The 21,302-nt window shown below is 47.2% G+C and overlaps 1 protein-coding gene across 1 annotated transcript in view; it reads right to left on the bottom strand.

Moving 5' to 3' along the window:
* Positions 1-5,562: 5,562 nt before the first annotated feature.
* Positions 5,563-21,302, bottom strand: part of LOC135565185 (insulin-like growth factor 1 receptor) — a gene marked incomplete at its 5' end in the record, with an annotated part of 64,064 nt that continues 48,324 nt past the window's right edge. The window contains 5 exon segments of the mRNA XM_065011246.1: positions 5,563-8,950; positions 8,952-9,366; positions 11,284-11,418; positions 14,934-15,063; positions 15,199-15,355. Coding sequence (XP_064867318.1) covers positions 8,747-8,950; positions 8,952-9,366; positions 11,284-11,418; positions 14,934-15,063; positions 15,199-15,355 — 1,041 coding nt within the window.

Genomic DNA, 21,302 nt, shown 5'->3' on the forward strand with positions numbered 1-21,302 from the left:
CTAGTAATGGGGGTAGATGGCAGGCAGCTCATTATTTGATCTAGTAATGGGGGGTAGATGTGGCAGCTCATTATTTGATCTAGTAATGGGGGGTAGATGTAGCAGCTCATTATTTGATCTAGTAATGGGGGGTAGATGTGGCAGCTCATTATTTGATCAGTAATGGGGGGTAGATGTAGCAGCTCATTATTTGATCTAGTAATGGGGGGTAGATGTGGCAGCTCATTATTTGATCAGTAATGGGGGGTAGATGTAGCAGCTCATTATTTGATCTAGTAATGGGGGTAGATGTGGCAGCTCATTATTTGATCTAGTAATGGGGGTAGATGTAGCAGCTCATTATTTGATCTAGTAATGGGGGTAGATGTGGCAGTAGCAGCTCATTATTTGATCTAGTAATGGGGGTAGATGTGGCAGCTCATTATTTGATCTAGTAATGGGGGTAGATGTGGCAGCTCATTATTTGATCTAGTAATGGGGGTAGATGTAGCAGCTCATTATTTGATCTAGTAATGGAGGTAGATGTGGCAGCTCATTATTTGATCTAGTAATGGGGGGTAGATGTGGCAGTAGCAGGTCATTATTTGATCTAGTAATGGGGGTAGATGTAGCAGCTCATTATTTGATCTAGTAATGGGGGGTAGATGTGGCAGTAGCAGCTCATTATTTGATCTAGTAATGGGGGATAGATGTAGCAGCTCATTATTTGATCTAGTAATGGGGGTAGATGTAGCAGTAGCAGGTCATTATTTGATCTAGTAATGGGGGGTAGATGTAGCAGCTCATTATTTGATCTAGTAATGGGGGTAGATGTGGCAGTAGCAGCTCATTATTTGATCTAGTAATGGGGGTAGATGTGGCAGCTCATTATTTGATCTAGTAATGGGGGTAGATGTGGCAGCTCATTATTTGATCTAGTAATGGGGGTAGATGTAGCAGCTCATTATTTGATCTAGTAATGGGGGTAGATGTGGCAGTAGCAGCTCATTATTTGATCTAGTAATGGGGGTAGATGTGGCAGTAGCAGCTCATTATTTGATCTAGTAATGGGGATAGATGTGGCAGCTCATTATTTGATCTAGTAATGGGGGTAGATGTGGCAGCTCATTATTTGATCTAGTAATGGGGGTAGATGTGTAGCAGCTCATTATTTGATCTAGTAATGGGGGTAGATGTGGCAGTAGCAGCTCATTATTTGATCTAGTAATGGGGGTAGATGTGGCAGCTCATTATTTGATCTAGTAATGGGGATAGATGTGGCAGCTCATTATTTGATCTAGTAATGGGGGTAGATGTGGCAGCTCATTATTTGATCTAGTAATGGGGGTAGATGTAGCAGCTCATTATTTGATCTAGTAATGGGGGTAGATGTGGCAGCTCATTATTTGATCTAGTAATGGGGGTAGATGTGGCAGCTCATTATTTGATCTAGTAATGGGGGTAGATGTAGCAGGTCATTATTTGATCTAGTAATGGGGGTAGATGTAGCAGCTCATTATTTGATCTAGTAATGGGGGTAGATGTGGCAGTAGCAGCTCATTATTTGATCTAGTAATGGGGGTAGATGTGGCAGCTCATTATTTGATCTAGTAATGGGGGTAGATGTGTAGCAGCTCATTATTTGATCTAGTAATGGGGGTAGATGTGGCAGCTCATTATTTGATCTAGTAATGGGGTAGATGTAGCAGCTCATTATTTGATCTAGTAATGGGGGTAGATGTGGCAGCTCATTATTTGATCTAGGTAGATGTGGCAGTAGCAGCTCATTATTTGATCTAGTAATGGGGGTAGATGTAGCAGCTCATTATTTGATCTAGTAATGGGGGTAGATGTGGCAGCTCATTATTTGATCTAGTAATGGGGGTAGATGTAGCAGCTCATTATTTGATCAGTAATGGGGGTAGATGTGGCAGCTCATTATTTGATCTAGTAATGGGGGTAGATGTGGCAGCTCATTATTTGATCTAGTAATGGGGGTAGATGTGTAGATGTGGCAGCTCATTATTTGATCTAGTAATGGGGGTAGATGTGGCAGTAGCAGCTCATTATTTGATCTAGTAATGGGGGTAGATGTAGCAGCTCATTATTTGATCTAGTAATGGGGGAGAGCAGCTCATTATTTGATCTAGTAATGGGGGTAGATGTGGCAGCTCATTATTTGATCTAGTAATGGGGGTAATGGGCTCATTATTTGGTAATGGGGGTAGATGTGGCAGCTCATTATTTGATCTAGTAATGGGGGTAGATGTAGCAGCTCATTATTTGATCTAGTAATGGGGGTAGAGAGTAGCAGCTCATTATTTGATCTAGTAATGGGGGGTAGATGTGGCAGCTCATTATTTGATCTAGTAATGGGGGTAGATGTAGCAGCTCATTATTTGATCTAGTAATGGGGGTAGATGTGGCAGCTCATTATTTGATCTAGTAATGGGGGTAGATGTGGCAGTAGCAGCTCATTATTTGATCTAGTAATGGGGGGAGATGTGGCAGCTCATTATTTGATCTAGTAATGGGGGGTAGATGTGGCAGCTCATTATTTGATCTAGTAATGGGGGTAGATGTGGCAGTAGCAGGTCATTATTTGATCTAGTAATGGGGGTAGATGTGGCAGTAGCAGCTCATTATTTGATCTAGTAATGGGGGTAGATGTGGCAGCTCATTATTTGATCTAGTAATGGGGGTAGATGTAGCAGCTCATTATTTGATCTAGTAATGGGGGTAGATGTGGCAGCTCATTATTTGATCTAGTAATGGGGGTAGATGTAGCAGCTCATTATTTGATCTAGTAATGGGGATAGATGTGGCAGCTCATTATTTGATCTAGTAATGGGGGTAGATGTAGCAGCTCATTATTTGATCTAGTAATGGGGGTAGATGTAGCAGGTCATTATTTGATCTAGTAATGGGGGTAGATGTAGCAGCTCATTATTTGATCTAGTAATGGGGGTAGATGTAGCAGCTCATTATTTGATCTAGTAATGGGGGTAGATGTAGCAGTAGCAGCTCATTATTTGATCTAGTAATGGGGGTAGATGTGGCAGCTCATTATTTGATCTAGTAATGGGGGTAGATGTAGCAGCTCATTATTTGATCTAGTAATGGGGGTAGATGTAGCAGCTCATTATTTGATCTAGTAATGGGGGTAGATGTAGCAGGTCATTATTTGATCTAGTAATGGGGGTAGATGTGGCAGCTCATTATTTGATCTAGTAATGGGGGTAGATGTGGCAGCTCATTATTTGATCTAGTAATGGGGGTAGATGTAGCAGCTCATTATTTGATCTAGTAATGGGGGTAGATGTAGCAGCTCATTATTTGATCTAGTAATGGGGGTAGATGTAGCAGCTCATTATTTGATCTAGTAATGGGGGGTAGATGTGGCAGCTCATTATTTGATCTAGTAATGGGGGTAGATGTAGCAGCTCATTATTTGATCTAGTAATGGGGGTAGATGTGGCAGCTCATTATTTGATCTAGTAATGGGGGTAGATGTGGCAGCTCATTATTTGATCAGTAATGGGGGGGATATGTCAGTATCTCTTTCCTTCATTAAGGACTGGTGGTGGTGGGGGGGTGTCTTTCTCTGTCCTTCATTCAGGAAAGACAACAGTTAGGAATACCGTCACTAAACCTCTAAGAAACTAAAATGAAAAGCCATCTTTCCGTCAAAAACAACAATGTATTGGGTGAAAACAAATGTAAGGCTTTGGACAATATGTGTCAAAACAGCATATCTTTATGAGTTAAAGAGAAACATTGATGTTTCATATGAATGAATTGTTTGAGAAACACAACAAGCATAAGAACAAATGGACTGTAATGGGAACGAGAAAACAATAAGAGAGTAAGAGAGTAAAACAATCAACCTGAACGATTCATTTTCATATAGATATATTATAACCACAACAAAAATAAAGAATTAAATAGCAGCTTCTGTACAGACAATTACTTAGAAGAACATTAACAGTGATGTGTGTGAACATGTTCTGAGGTCTAACTACACCAAATATACAAAAGTATGTGGACACCCCTTCAAATGAGTGGATTCAGCTCATTTCTGCCACATCCGTTGCTGACATGTATAAAAAAATCACCACACAGCCATGCAATCTCCATAGCACGACATTGGCAGTAGCATGGCCCTTACTGAAGAGCTCAGTGACTTTCAACGTGGCACCGTCATAAGGATGCCACCTTTCCAACAAGTCAGTTAGTCAAATATCTTCCCTGCTGGAGCTGCCCCGGTCAACAGTAAGTGCTGTTATTATCAAGTCGGAACATATAGGAGCAACAACGGCTCAGCCACAAAGTGGTAGGCCACACCAGCTCACAGAACGGGACCGCCGAGTGCTGAAGCAGGCAGCGCGTTTAAAAACACTCAGTACCGAGTTCCAAACTGCCTCTGGAAGCAACGTCAGCACAAGAACTGTTCGTCGGGAGCATTCATGAAATGGGTTTCCATGGCTGAGCAGCCGCACACAAGCCTAAGATCACCATGTGCAATGCCAAGCGTCGGCTGGAGTGGTGTAAAGCTCACCGCTATTGGACTCTGGAGCAGTGGAAACGCGTTCTCCAGAGTGATGAATCACACTTCACCATCTGGCAGTTTGACAGACAAATCTGGGTTTGGCCGATGCCAGGTAACGCTACCTGCTCGAATGCATAGTGCCAACTGTAAAGTTTGGTGGAGGAGGAATAACAGTCTGGGGCTGTTTTTCATGGTTCGGGGTAGGGCCCTTAGTTCCAGTGAACAGAAATCTTAATGCTACAGCATACAATGACATTCTAGATGATTCTGTGCTTCCAACTTTATGGTAACAGTTTGGGGGAAGGCCCTTTCCTGTTTCAGCATGACAATGCCCCCGTGCACAAAGTGAGGTCCATACAGAAATAGTTTGTTGAGATCGATGTGGAAGAACTTGACCGGCCTGCGCAGAGCCCTGACCTCAATCCCATTGGGATGCCGACTGCTAGCCAGGCCTAATCGCCCAACATCAGTGCCCGACCTCACTAATGCTCTTGTGGCTGAATGGAAGCAAGTCCCAGCAGCAATGTACCAACATCTAGTGGAAAGCCTTCCTAGAAGAGTGGAGGCTGTTATAGCAGCAGAAGGGGGACCAACTCCATATTAATGCCCATCATTTTGAAATGAGAGGTTTGACGAGTAGGTGTCCACATACTGTTGGTGATGTAGTGAACAACTGTAAGAGCAATGGAGAAATGTTCTGAATCTTAGAGCAGAGACTACAGTGTAAATATATACCTGCTGTGTACAGCAATGTCTCCCTCCCTCCATACTACTGGACTGGAGACATCTCCTGTCTGTCCCGACTCCCTCCATACTACTGGACTGGAGACATCTCCTGTCTGTCCCGACTCCCTCCATACTACTGGACTGGAGACATCTCCTGTCTGTCCCGACTCCCTCCATACTACTGGACTGGAGACATCTCCTGTCTGTCCCGACTCCCTCCATACTACTGGACTGGAGACATCTCCTGTCTGTCCCGACTCCCTCCATACTACTGGACTGGAGACATCCATGTCTGTCCCGATCCTCCATACTACTGGACTGGAGACATCTCCTGTCTGTCCCGACTCCCTCCATACTACTGGACTGGAGACATCTCCTGTCTGTCCAGACTTCCTCCATACTACTGGACTGGAGCCATACATCCGATCAGAGGAACTAAGCATATGGAGCCATACATCCGATCAGAGGAACTAAGCATATGGAGCCATACATCCGATCAGAGGAACTAAGCATATGGAGCCATACATCCGATCAGAGGAACTAAGCATATGGAGCCATACATCCGGTGAGGAACTAAGCATATGGAGCCATACATCCGATCAGAGGAACTAAGCATATGGAGCCATACACCCGGTCAGAGGAACTAAGCATATGGAGCCATACATCCGATCAGAGGAACTAAGCATATGGAGCCATACATCCGATCAGATGAACTAAGCATATGGAGCCATACATCTGGTCAGAGGAACTAAGCATATGGAGCCATACATCCGATCAGAGGAACTAAGAAGGGAACTGAAGGACTGGATAAAACAACCTCCCATTGATCACAATCCTTTAAGATATTAAATCATTTAGTCATGTCTTGTAGGCCTAGGAGACGACAAGTAGTTTACGCAAATGTCAGAATGATTCCTGTCAATCACAGACAAGACAAAGGGAGAAGACTTAGTTTACACTAGTGTCAGAATGATTCCTGTCAATCACAGACAAGACAAAGGGAGAAGACTTAGTTTACACTAGTGTCAGAATGATTCCTGTCAATCACAGACAAGACAAAGGGAGAAGACTTAGTTTACACTAGTGTCAGAATGATTCCTGTCAATCACAGACAAGACAGAGGGAGAAGACCAGTAGTTTACACTAGTGTCAGAATGATTCCTGTCAATCACAGACAAGACAAAGGGAGAAGACTTAGTTTACACTAGTGTCAGAATGATTCCTGTCAATCACAGACAAGACAAAGGGAGAAGACTTAGTTTACACTAGTGTCAGAATGATTCCTGTCAATCACAGACAAGACAAAGGGAGAAGACTTAGTTTACACTAGTGTCAGAATGATTCCTGTCAATCACAGACAAGACAAAGGGAGACGACAAGTAGTTTACACTAGTGTCAGAATGATTCCTGTCAATCACAGACAAGACAAGTAGTTTACACTAGTGTCAGAATGATTCCTGTCAATCACAGACAAGACAAAGGGAGAAGACGACACCAGACAACTAATCATCGGTGGTGACCATCTTGTCCCAGTCCAACAGAGAGGATCATGTCTGTCCATCCACACTGATATACAACACAGACACAGAGACAGACCGTGGTCGTTGACGTGGCTTCCAGACAGAAGATTTAACATTTTACCTCACAATAATAATAATGCCCCCCAATATTACACAGTGAGCCAACCAACCAACCATCACTCTGAAAGGCTGTCTCCATTTGGGGATATTTAGAAAAACGAATAGAAAACACACTGTATATATAGTGTACCATCTCAGTACCTATATAAAGTTTAGAACACCTACTCATTCCAGGGATTTCCTTTATTTTTACTATTTTCTACATTGTAGAATAATAGTGAAGAAATCTAAACTATGGAATCATGTCATAACCCCAAAATATATTTTCATTTTGAGATTCTTCAAATAGCCACCCTTTTGCCTTGATGACAGCTTTGCATTCTCTCAACCAGCTTCATGAGGTAATCACCTGGAATGCATTTCAATTAACAGGTGTGCCTTGTTAAAAGTTATTTTGTGGAATTTCTTTCCTTCTTAATGCGTTTGAGCCAATCAGTTGTGTGTTTGAGCCAATCAGTTGTGTGTTTGAGCCAATCAGTTGTGTTGTGACAAGGTAGGGTTGGCATACAGAAGATAGCCCTATTTGGTAAAAGACCAAGTCCATATTATGGCAAGAACAGCTCAAATAAGCAAAGAGAAACGACAGTCCATCATTAATTTAAGGCATGAAGGTCAGTCAATATGGAACATTTCAAGAACTTTGAAAGTTTCTTCAAGTGCAGTTGCAAACACCATCAAGCGCTATGATGAATTTGGTTATCATGAGGACCGCCACAGGAAAGGAAGACCCAGAGTTACCTCAGCTGCAGAGGATAAGTTCATTAGAGTTACCAGCCTCACTAACAGACACATCTCAACATCAACTGTTTAGAGGAGACTGTGAATCAGGACTTCATGGTCGAATTGCTGAAACCACTACTAAAGGACACCAATAGGAAGAAGAGACTTGCTTGGGCCAAGAAACACGACCAATGGACATTAGACCGGTGGAAATCTGTCCTTTGGTCTGATGTGTATAAATTTGAGATTTTTGGTTCCAACCGCCGTGTCTTTGTGCGATGCAGAGTAGGTGAACGGATGATCTCTGCATGTGTGGTTCCCACCGTGAAGCATGGAGGAGGTGGTGTGATGTATTCTGCAGCGATACACCATCCCATCTGGTTTGCGCTTAGTGGGACTATCATTTGTTTTTCATCAGGACAATGACCCAAAACACCTCTAGGCTGTGTAAGGGATATTTGACCAAGGAGAGTGATGGAGTGCTGCATCAGATGACCTGGCCTCCACAATCACCCGACCTCAACCCAATTGAGATGGTTTGGGATGAGTTAGACCACAGAGTGAAGGAAAAGCAGCCAACAAGTGCTCAGCATATGTGGGAACTCCTTCAAGACTGTTGGAAAAGCATTCCAGGTGAAGCTGGTTGAGAGAATGCCAAGAGTGCAAAGCTGTCATCAAGGAAAAGGGTGGCTATCATGAAGAATCTCAAATATATTTAAGATTTGCTTAACACTTTTTGGGCTTTTTTTTTGGTTTTGATGTCTTCACTATTATTCCACAAGGTAGAAAAGTTGTCAACATTAAGAAAAACCCTTGAATGAGTAGGTGTGTCCAAACTTTTGACTGGTAGTGGTAACCAGAAACCTTCCTGAACAACGGACTTGCGTTTTATATATAAAAGGTAGCTGGGCCTAAAGGAATATATGTAAAAAACACCGTTGTTCAGGTTGTGGTTCAGGGTCCTCCCAGCAGGCCTCAGCAGGAGGTGCTTTATATCAGGCAGTTGATAGAAATGTCAATACAATAACAGAATGAAAAAGTAGGAGTCCCACCACAGAGGAGTCCCACCACAGAGGAGTCCACCAAGCTCTTTAGAAAAGAGGGACGAGGGATGGAGAGAGGTCCACTAGGATCAGCAGGCCGAGGACTGTGGGAGGGGCATGGCACGTTCCTTCTTCCTCACTCCGTTCATGTGTGCGTAGGGCGGTGAGTCATTGAAGGCTGGTCGCAGCAGGACCTGGGCGACCGCCTCGGGGCCGTTGGACTCCACCTGTCCTGAAGCCCCTGAGCTCTGGGCTGAGGAGGGGCCAGGGGCCACTCGGGAGCAGCAGGCCTGGCTGGTGGCCCCGAGGGCTGGGGAGCAGGGGGACGAGGGAGCCTGGGGCTGAACCTGCCCAGAGGACGGGGCTGAAGGGGGGGTGGAGCCCAGCGTTAATGGACCGTCGGGGGCCGTGGAGGCTGATGTCTGTTGGGAGGGGGAGGAGGGGGCTGGTTGGGCAGGGCGGACCCGGAGCTGGTGGGGGGCAGGGGATGGGGGGCCGTGAAGAGGCAGCTGGGCCTAAAGGAACATTCTTCATGTTCTCTACCTCCATGTCTAACTCCTCTGTGTCTGGAAGCTTGTTCTCTTCGCTGTAAAAGAAACTCATCTCTCTGAACGGTGGCGCCAGCTCCTCCTTGATGCTGTTAATGATCTCCAGAAACGACGGACGCATCTTAGGGTTGTACTGCCAACACATTCGCATTAACTCAAACCTGGTAGGAGAGAGAGAGAGAGAAGTTAGATATTATCTAATGGGTTGTACTGCCAACACATTAACTCAAACCTGGTAGGAGAGAGAGAGAGAGAAGTTAGATATTATCTAATGGGTTGTACTGCCAACACATTAACTCAAACCTGGTAGGAGAGAGAGAGAGAGAAGTTAGATAATGGGTGCAGGCAGTAGTTCTTTCAATTCAAGCACCAAAACAGTTCACGTTCCATATCTATACATGTCCACACCAGTGTGTGTGTGTGTGTGTGTGTGTGTGTGTGTGTACACAGTAACACTTGTTTTCCAGATAGGGTTGTTTGTGAAGCATTTAAAGTGATGTTATATTTCCCCCTCCAGTCAATAGATGGCAGTATACTAGACATTACATCCTCCAGTCAATAGATGGCAGTATACTAGACATTACATCCTCCAGTCAATAGATGGCAGTATACTAGACATTACAGCCTCCAGTCAATAGATGGCAGTATACTAGACATTACATCCTCCAGTCAATAGATGGCAGTATACTAGACATTACAGCCTCCAGTCAATAGATGGCAGTATACTAGACATTACATCCTCCAGTCAATAGATGGCAGTATACTAGACATTACATCCTCCAGTCAATAGATGGCAGTATACTAGACATTACATCCTCCAGTCAATAGATGGCAGTATATTAGACATTACATCCTCCAGTCAATAGATGGCAGTATACTAGACATTACAGCCTCCAGTCAATAGATGGCAGTATACTAGACATTACAGCCTCCAGTCAATAGAGCAGAGCCCCAATCTGATGAGACCTAACAGGCTGAACAGACAGGCAGAGCCCCAAGCTGACTGGCAGAGCCCCAAGCTGCTGAAACCTAACAGGCTGAACAGGCTACCAGACTGGCAGAGCCCCAAGCTGCTGAAACCTAACAGGCTACCGGACTGGCAGAGCCCCAAGCTGCTGAAACCTAACAGGCTACCGGACTGGCAGAGCCCCACACTGCTGAAACCTAACAGGCTGAACAGGCTACCAGACTGGCAGAGCCCCAAGCTGACTGGCAGAGCCCCACACTGCTGAAACCTAACAGGCTGAACAGACTACCGGACTGGCAGAGCCCCAAGCTGCTGAAACCTAACAGGAGGAGGAGGTAGTCCAGGGAGAGGAGGAGGTGGTCCAAGGAATATACTGTACACACGCACCAATCTAATTTCACAAAATTATGCAAAGTAACCTACATACCGATAAGCCTGACCGGTCAAATATATTTCCATCGTATGGTATTTCCATCAAAAGACTAAAAAGCATTATTTCGCAAAAGGATTTTTCTTCCCCTGGACAATTGGCCAGCACCAATTTTATTTATCGGCTTTTCCAGGGCAAAAACCCAGATATACCGGGTAGGGTCATGGTATACCGGGCTAACGGACACCCAGGTGTGTGTGTGTGTGTGTAACTCCGGGTAGGGTCATGGTATACCGGGCTAACGGACACCCAGGTGTGTGTGTGTGTAACTCACAGCATGTCAGGGCAGTTGTCTGGTTTGTCTAGCAGTCCTCCGTCCATAACGGACACCCAGGTGTGTGTGTGTGTAACTCCGGGTAGGGTCATGGTATACCGGGCTAACGGACACCCAGGTGTGTGTGTGTGTAACTCACAGCATGTCAGGGCAGTTGTCTGGTTTGTCTAGCAGTCCTCCGTCCATAACGGACACCCAGGTGTGTGTGTGTGTGTAACTCCGGGTAGGGTCATGGTATACCGGGCTAACGGACACCCAGGTGTGAGTAACTCACAGCATGTCAGGGCAGTTGTCTGGTTTGTCTAGCAGTCCTCCGTCCATAACGGACACCCAGGTGTGTGTGTGTGTAACTCCGGGTAGGGTCATGGTATACCGGGCTAACGGACACCCAGGTGTGAGTAACTCACAGCATGTCAGGGCAGTTGTCTGGTTTGTCCAGCAGTCCTCCGTCCATAACGAAGCGCAGAACCTGCTCATTAGACATCCCCTGGTAGGGCTGCTCTGCTAGTGTGGCTATCTCCCATAACACCACCCCAAAAGACCTGCAGAGAGAGAGGAGACAGGATTATACACCCTACACACCCTGACCCTATACACCCTAGATCTACACACCCTGACCCTATACACCCTGACACTATACACCCTATACACCCTGACACTATACACCCTGACACTATACACCCTGACACTATACACCCTATACACCCTGACACTATACACCCTGACACTATACACCCTATACACCCTGACACTATACACCCTATACACCCTGACACTATACACCCTGACCCTATACACCCTGACACTATACACCCTGACACTATACACCCTGACCCTATACACCCTGACACTATACACCCTATACACCCTGACACACACCCTATACACCCTGACACCTACATACACCCTGACCCTATACACCATGACCTACATACCCTGACACTATACACCATGACCCTATACACCCTGACCCTACACACTATGAACCCTATACACCATGACACTATACACCCTGACCCTACACACCATAACCCTATACACCTTGACCCTATACACCCTACACACCATGACACTATACACCCTACACACCCTGACCCTATACACCCTATACACCCTGACCCTACACACCATAACCCTATACACCCTACACACCCTGACCCTACACACCATGACCCTATACACCCTATACACCATGACCCTATACACCCTACACACCATGACCCTACACATCCAGACCCTATATACCCTGAAACTATACACCGTAACCCTACATACCCTGAAACTATACACCCTAACCCTACATACCCTAAACACACTGACCCTATACACCATGACACTATATACCCTATACACCATGACACTATACACCCTGACCCTATACACCCTAAACACTATGACACTATATACCCTATACACCATGACACTACACACCATGACCCTACACACCATGACACTATACACCCTATACACCATGACACTATACACCCTGACCCTATACACCCTATACACCATGACACTATACACCCTGACCCTACACACCATGACACTATACACCCTGACCCTATACACGCTACACACCATGACCCTATACACGCTACACACCATGACCCTATACACCCTACACACCCTGACCCTATACACCATGACCCTACACACCCTGACCCTATACACCATGACCCTACACACCCTGACCCTATACACCCTACACACCATGACCCTATACACCATGACCCTACACACCCTGACCCTATACACCCTACACACCATGACCCTATACACCATGACCCTACACACCCTACACACCCTGACCCTATATACCCTACACACCATGACCTTACACACCCTGACCCTATACACCCTACACACCCTGACCCTATACACCATGACCCTACACACCCTGACCCTATACACCCTACACACCATGACCCTACACACCCTGACCCTATACACCCTACACACCCTGACCCTATACTCCCTACACACCCTGACCCTATACACCCTGACCCTATACTCCCTGACCCTATACACGCTACACACCCTGACCCTATACACCCTACACACCCTGACCCTATACACGCTACACACCATGACCCTATACACCCTACACACCATGACCCTACACACCCTGACCCTATACACGCTACACACCATGACCCTATACACCATGACCCTATACACCATGACCCTATACACCCTACACACCCTATACACACCCAATACACCCTGACACTACACACCATGACCCTATACACATTGACCCTATACACCCTATACACCCTATAAACCCTACACACCATGACCCTATGCACCATAGCACTACACATGCTATAAACCATGACTCTATACACCCTATACACCATACACCCTGACCCTACACACCAAGATCCTATGTGTGTGTGTGTGTGTGATCAGATATAGAGGAGTTACTAGAGGAGAGGAGTAATGTAGAGGAGTAATGTAGAGGAGTTGCTGGAGGAGAGGAGTAATGTAGAGGAGTTACTGGAGGAGAGGAGTTACTGGAGGAGAGGAGTAATGTAGAGGAGTTACTGGAGGAGAGGAGTAATATAGAGGAGTTACTGGAGGAGAGGAGTAATGTAGAGGAGTTGCTGGAGGAGAGGAGTAATGTAGAGGAGTTACTAGAGGAGAAGAGTTACTGGAGGAGAGGAGTAATGTAGAGGAGTTACTGGAGGAGAGGAGTAATGTAGAGGAGTTACTGGAGGAGAGGAGTAAGGTAGAGGAGTAACTGGAGGAGAGGAGTAATGTAGAGGAGTATTGTAGAGGAGAGGAGTTACTGGAGGAGAGGAGTAATATAGAGAAGTTACTGGAGGAGAGAAGTAATATAGAGGAGTTACTGGAGGAGAGAAGTAATATAGAGGAGTTACTGGAGGAGAGGAGTAATGTAAGGAGTTGCTGGAGGAGAGGAGTAATATAGAGGAGTTACTGGAGGAGAGGAGTAATATAGAGGAGTTACTGGAGGAGAGGAGTAATATAGAGGAGTTACTGGAGGAGAGGAGTAATGTAGAGGAGTTGCTGGAGGAGAGGAGTTACTGGAGGAGAGGAGTAATATAGAGGAGATGCTGGAGGAGAGGAGTAATATAGAGGAGATGCTGGAGGAGAGGGGTAATATAGAGGAGATGCTGGAGGAGAGGAGTAATGTAGAGGAGTTACTGGAGGAGAGGAGTAATATAGAAGAGTTACTGGAGGAGAGGAGTAATATAGAGGAGTTACTGGAGGAGAGGAGTAATATAGAGGAGTAACTGGAGGAGAGGAGTAATGTAGAGGAGTATTGTAGAGGAGTTGCTGGAGGAGAGGAGTAATGTAGAGAAGTTACTGGAGGAGAGGAGTAATATAGAGGCGTTACTGGAGGAGAGGAGTAATGTAAAAGAGTTACTGGAGGAGAAGAGTTACTGGAGGAGAGGAGTAATATAGAGGCGTTACTGGAGGAGAGGAGTAATGTAGAGGAGTTGCTGGAGGAGAGGAGTAATATAGAGGAGTTACTGGAGAGAAGAGAAGGCGTTACTGGAGGAGAGGAGTAATGTAGAGGAGTTACTGGAGGAGAGGAGTAATGTAGAGAAGTTACTGGAGGAGAGGAGTAATGTAGAGGAGTAAGGTAAGAGGAGTTACTGGAGGAGAGGAGTAATGTAGAGGAGTTGCTGGAGGAGAGGAGTAATGTAAAAGAGTTACTGGAGGAGAGGAGTAATATAGAGGCGTTACTGGAGGAGAGGAGTAATGTAGAGGAGTTACTGGAGGAGGAGTAATGTAGAGAAGAGATATCTACTGTAGTGTGCTGTAGTAGTGTGCTGTAGTAGTGTACTGTTTATATAAACGGTAGTGAGACCTACTGGCCAGCTCTGCTTTAAACAGACAGACAGAAGCTGGAATGGGACTTGTGTTCCACTCCCTCTCAAAACATCAGGCTAAATGGCTTCCCAAGAGGGGACAAATGGAGAGAGGGGTTCAGGCTCCATTCCTTTTAAACGTAGTCCCTCCTGGAAGTGAAATAAATGGCTCCATCCTCATTGAAATGAGAAGGTGAATGGTTGAACGGTGCAGTTACCAGACATCCGAGGTGGTGGTGAACACTCCATCTTTAAGGGACTCGGGGGACATCCATCGGACCGGCAGCAACCCCTTTCCTCCTTTACGGTAGTAGTCTGTCTCATAGATGTCTCTGGTCATACCAAAATCTACTCACACGCAGGGAAGACGGGGGGAATGACTTAACATGCATGTAGAAGAACACTGTTCACATCAACATACGAGGCTAAATTACAAGTCTGATTAAATTGTAATTCTTTAGTAGGAAGTCTGTCTGTTCTTACCACCTATCTTGACGGTGTAGTCGTCTGCCACCATACAGTTCCTGGCGGCCAGGTCTCTGTGGACAAACTTGTTAGCGTTGAGATAAGACATCCCGTCAGCTATCTGCCCAGCCATCTGAATAATCTCCTTCAGAGGAGGGAGGTTGAGACTGTAGGACTGGGACGGCTGTAGGGGAGGAGAGAGGAGAGGAGAGAGAGAAGGTTAGAGTCCATCTGAATAATCTCCTTTAGAGGAGGGAGGTTGAGACTGTAGGACTGGGACGGCTGTAGGGGAGGAGAGAGGAGGTTAGAGTCCATCTGAATAATCTCCTTTAGAGGAGGGAGGTTGAGACTGTAGGACTGGGACGGCTGTAGGGGAGGAGAGAGGAGGTTAGAGTCCATCTGAATAATCTCCTTTAGAGGAGGGAGGTTGAGACTGTAGGACTGGGACGGCTGTAGGGGAGGAGAGAGAGGAGGTTAGAGTCCATCTGAATAATCTCCTTCAGAGGAGGGAGGTTGAGACTGTAGGACTGGGACGGCTGTCAGGAGGAGAGAGGAGGTTAGAGTCCATCTGAATAATCTCCTTTAGAGGAGGGAGGTTGAGACTGTAGGACTGGGACGGCTGTCAGGAGGAGAGAGGAGGTTAGAGTCCATCTGAATAATCTCCTTTAGAGGAGGGAGGTTGAGACTGTAGGACTGGGACGGCTGTAGGGGAGGAGAGAGAGGAGGTTAGAGTCCATCTGAATAATCTCCTTTAGAGGAGGGAGGTTGAGACTGTAGGACTGGGACGGCTGTAGGGGAGGAGAGAGAGGAGAGAGAGGAGGTTAGAGTCCATCTGAATAATCTCCTTTAGAGGAGGGAGGTTGAGACTGTAGGACTGGGACGGCTGTAGGGGAGGAGAGAGAGGAGGTTAGAGTCCATCTGAATAATCTCCTTTAGAGGAGGGAGGTTGAGACTGTAGGACTGGGACGGCTGTAGGGGAGGAGAGAGAGGAGAGAGAGGAGGTTAGAGTCCATCTGAATAATCTCCTTCAGAAGAGGGAGGTTGAGACTGTAGGACTGGGACGGCTGTAGGGGAGGAGAGAGAGGAGAGAGAGGAGGTTAGAGTCCATCTGAATAATCTCCTTCAGAGGAGGGAGGTTGAGACTGTAGGACTGGGACGGCTGTCAGGAGGAGAGAGAGGAGAGAGAGGAGGTTAGAGTCCATCTGAATAATCTCCTTTAGAGGAGGGAGGTTGAGACTGTAGGACTGGGACGGCTGTAGGGGAGGAGAGAGGAGAGGAGAGAGAGGAGGTTAGAGTCCATCTGAATAATCTCCTTCAGAGGAGGGAGGTTGAGACTGTAGGACTGGGACGGCTGTAGGGGAGGAGAGAGGAGGTTAGAGTCCATCTGAATAATCTCCTTCAGAGGAGGGAGGTTGAGACTGTAGGACTGGGACGGCTGTAGGGGAGGAGAGAGAGGAGAGAGAGGAGGTTAGAGTCCATCTGAATAATCTCCTTTAGAGGAGGGAGGTTGAGACTGTAGGACTGGGACGGCTGTAGGGGAGGAGAGAGAGGAGAGAGAGGAGGTTAGAGTCCATCTGAATAATCTCCTTTAGAGGAGGGAGGTTGAGACTGTAGGACTGGGACGGCTGTCAGGAGGAGAGAGGAGGTTAGAGTCCATCTGAATAATCTCCTTTAGAGGAGGGAGGTTGAGACTGTAGGACTGGGACGGCTGTAGGGGAGGAGAGAGGAGGTTAGAGTCCATCTGAATAATCTCCTTTAGAGGAGGGAGGTTGAGACTGTAGGACTGGGACGGCTGTAGGGGAGGAGAGAGGAGAGGAGAGAGAGAAGGTTAGAGTCCATCTGAATAATCTCCTTCAGAGGAGGAAGGTTGAGACTGTAGGGCTGTAGGGGAGGAGAGAGGAGAGGAGAGAGAGAAGGTTAGAGTCCATGTGGGAGCTGAGGTGGGTACGGTAGAGGACAGAGTAGGAAGGTTCAGGTCGGGAGATCGGATGAGGTATTGAAGGGTGTAGAGTAGGGCTAGGTAACGTAAGGGCCTGTCACGCAATGGCGTCGGAGGGGATGGCTGCCGGTTTACAGGCTCCTAACACATTGTGTGTGTTTTCTCATTGTTTGTAACTTATTGTGTACATAATGTTGATGCTACCGTCTCGTAAGACCGGAAAGAACTTCTGGATAGCAGAACAGTAATTACTCACCTCAAACTGGACAAAGATCTTTAATTTAATGAGTCGGACGTGAAGGACATACTGTTTCTCCCAGACCAGGCCCAAATCCCTGTCACTCGCGTGAAGAAAAGATGGAGATCCAGGGGATGTAGTTCAGGGGGCCTTGTGAGGATTCATAAGGATGTAGGTCAGGGGGCCTTGTGAGGATTCATAAGGATGTAGTTCAGGGGGCCTTGTGAGGATTCGTAAGGATGGAGATTCAGGGGATGTAGGTCAGGGGGCCTTGTGAGGATTCATAAGGATGGAGATCCAGGGGATGTAGGTCAGGGGGCCTTGTGAGGATTCATAAGGATGTAGGTCAGGGGGCCTTGTGAGGATTCGTAAGGATGGAGATCCAGGGGATGTAGTTCAGGGGGCCTTGTGAGGATTCGTAAGGATGTAGGTCAGGGGGCCTTGTGAGGATTCATAAGGATGGAGATACAGGGGATGTAGGTCAGGGGGCCTTGTGAGGATTCATAAGGATGTAGTTCAGGGGGCCTTGTGAGGATTCATAAGGATGGAGATACAGGGGATGTAGGTCAGGGGGCCTTGTGAGGATTCATAAGGATGGAGATACAGGGGGATGTAGTTCAGGAGGCCTTGTGAGGATTCATAAGGATGTAGGTCAGGGGGCCTTGTGAGGATTCATAAGGATGTAGGTCAGGGGGCCTTGTGAGGATTCATAAGGATGGAGATGTAGGTCAGGGGGCCTTGTGAGGATTCATAAGGATGTAGGTCAGGGGGCCTTGTGAGGATTCATAAGGATGTAGATACAGGGGGTGTAGGTCAGGGGGCCTTGTGAGGATTCGTAAGGATGTAGGTCAGGGGGCCTTGTGAGGATTCATAAGGATGGAGATACAGGGGGGATGTAGGTCAGGGGGCCTTGTGAGGATTCATAAGGATGGAGATCCAGGGGATGTAGGTCAGGGGGCCTTGTGAGGATTCGTAAGGATGGAGATCCAGGGGATGTAGGTCAGGGGGCCTTGTGAGGATTCATAATGATGGATACAGGGGATGTAGGTCAGGGGACCTTGTGAGGATTCATAAGGATGGAGATACAGGGGGATGTAGGTCAGGGGACCTTGTGAGGATTCATAAGGATGGAGATACAGGGGGATGTAGGTCAGGGGGCCTTGTGAGGATTCATAAGGATGGAGATACAGGGGATGTAGGTCAGGGGGCCTTGTGAGGATTCATAAGGATGGAGATACAGGGGATGTAGGTCAGGGGCCTTGTGAGGATTCATAAGGATGGAGATACAGGGGATGTAGTTCAGGGGCCTTGTGAGGATTCATAAGGATGTAGGTCAGGGGGCCTTGTGAGGATTCATAGGGATGTAGGTGGGGCCTTGTGAGGGGATGTAGGTCAGGGGGCCTTGTGAGGATTCATAAGGATGGAGATACAGGGGGATGTAGTTCAGGGGGCCTTGTGAGGATTCATAAGGATGGAGATACAGGGGGATGTAGTTCAGGGGGCCTTGTGAGGATTCATAAGGATGGAGATCCAGGGATGTAGGTCAGGGGGCCTTGTGAGGATTCATAAGGATGGAGATCCAGGGGATGTAGGTCAGGGGGCCTTGTGAGGATTCATAAGGATGGAGATACAGGGGATGTAGGTCAGGGGACCTTGTGAGGATTCATAAGGATGGAGATACAGGGGGATGTAGGTCAGGGGACCTTGTGAGGATTCATAAGGATGGAGATACAGGGGGATGTAGGTCAGGGGCCTTGTGAGGATTCATAAGGATGGAGATACAGGGGGATGTAGGTCAGGGGCCTTGTGAGGATTCATAAGGATGTAGGTCAGGGGCCTTGTGAGGATTCGTAAGGATGTAGGTCAGGGGGCCTTGTGAGGATTCATAAGGATGTAGGTCAGGGGGCCTTGTGAAGATTCATAAGGATGTAGGTCAGGGGCCTTGTGAGGATTCATAAGGATGGAGATACAGGGGGATGTAGTTCAGGGGCCTTGTGAGGATTCATAAGGATGGAGATACAGGGGGATGTAGTTCAGCGGGCCTTGTGAGGATTCATAAGGATGGAGATACAGGGGGATGTAGTTCAGGGGGCCTTGTGAGGATTCATAAGGATGGAGATACAGGGGATGTAGTTCAGGGGGCCTTGTGAGGATTCATAAGGATGGAGATACAGGGGATGTAGTTCAGGGGCCTTGTGAGGATTCATAAGGATGGAGATACAGGGGATGTAGGTTCAGGGGCCTTGTGAGGATTCATAAGGATGTAGATACAGGGGGATGTAGTTCAGGGGCCTTGTGAGGATTCATAAGGATGGAGATACAGGGGGTGTAGGTCAGGGGGGGCCTTGTGAGGATTCGTAAGGATGTAGTTCAGGGGCCTTGTGAGGATTCATAAGGATGGAGATACAGGGGTGTAGGTCAGGGGCCTTGTGAGGATTCATAAGGATGTAGTTCAGGGGCCTTGTGAGGATTCGTAGGATGGAGATACAGGGGGATGTAGGTCAGGGGCCTTGTGAGGATTCAGGGATGTAGGAGGGGGCCTTGTGAGATTCAGGGATGTAGTTCAGGGGCCTTGTGAGGATTCATAAGGATGGAGATACAGGGGATGTAGGTCAGGGGCCTTGTGAGGATTCGTAAGGATGTAGGTAGGGGCCTTGTGAGGATTATAAGGATGGAGATACAGGGATGTAGTTCAGGGGCCTTGTGAGGATTCATAAGGATGTAGGTCAGGGGCCTTGTGAGGATTCATAAGGATGGAGATACAGGGGATGTAGTTCAGGGGGCCTTGTGAGGATTCATAAGGATGGAGATACAGGGGATGTAGTTCAGGGGGCCTTGTGAGATTCATAAGGATGTAGGTCAGGGGCCTTGTGAGGATTCATAAGGATGGAGATACAGGGGATGTAGTTCAGGGGCCTTGTGAGGATTCATAAGGATGGAGATACAGGGGGATGTAGTTCAGGGGCCTTGTGAGGATTCATAAGGATGGAGATACAGGGGGATGTAGTTCAGGGGCCTTGTGAGGATTCATAAGGATGGAGATACAGGGGGATGTAGTTCAGGGGCCTTGTGAGGATTCATAAGGATGTAGATACAGGGGATGTAGTTCAGGGGCCTTGTGAGGATTCATAGGATGGAGATACAGGGGGTGTAGGTCAGGGGGCCTTGTGAGGATTCGTAAGGATGTAGTTCAGGGGGCCTTGTGAGGATTCATAAGGATGGAGATACAGGGGGTGTAGGTCAGGGGGCCTTGTGAGGATTCATAAGGATGTAGTTCAGGGGGCCTTGTGAGGATTCGTAAGGATGGAGATACAGGGGGATGTAGGTCAGGGGGCCTTGTGAGGATTCGTAAGGATGGAGATACAGGGGATGTAGGTCAGGGGGCCTTGTGAGGATTCGTAAGGATGTAGTTCAGGGGGCCTTGTGAGGATTCATAAGGATGGAGATACAGGGGATGTAGGTCAGGGGCCTTGTGAGGATTCGATACAGGGGGATGTAGGTCAGGGGCCTTGTGAGGATTCATAAGGATGGAGATACAGGGATGTAGTTCAGGGGCCTTGTGAGGATTCATAAAGGATACAGGGGAGATAGTTCAGGGGGCCTTGTGAGGATTCATAAGGATGGAGATACAGGGGATGTAGTTCAGGGGGCCTTGTGAGGATTCATAAGGATGTAGATTCAGGGGCCTTGTGAGGATTCATAAGGATGGAGATACAGGGGGATGTAGTTCAGGGGCCTTGTGAGGATTCATAGGATGAGGTCAGGGGCCTTGTGAGGATTCAGGATAAGGATGTAGGTCAGGGGGCCTTGTGAGGATTCATAAGGATGTAGGTCAGGGGCCTTGTGAGGATTCATAAGGATGGAGATACAGGGGATGTAGTCAGGGGCCTTGTGAGGATTCATAAGGATGGAGATACAGGGGATGTAGTTCAGGGGGCCTTGAGG

The sequence above is a fragment of the Oncorhynchus nerka genome, linkage group LG27 (assembly GCF_034236695.1).
Source record: "Oncorhynchus nerka isolate Pitt River linkage group LG27, Oner_Uvic_2.0, whole genome shotgun sequence".
Classification (NCBI taxonomy): Eukaryota; Metazoa; Chordata; class Actinopteri; order Salmoniformes; family Salmonidae; genus Oncorhynchus; species Oncorhynchus nerka.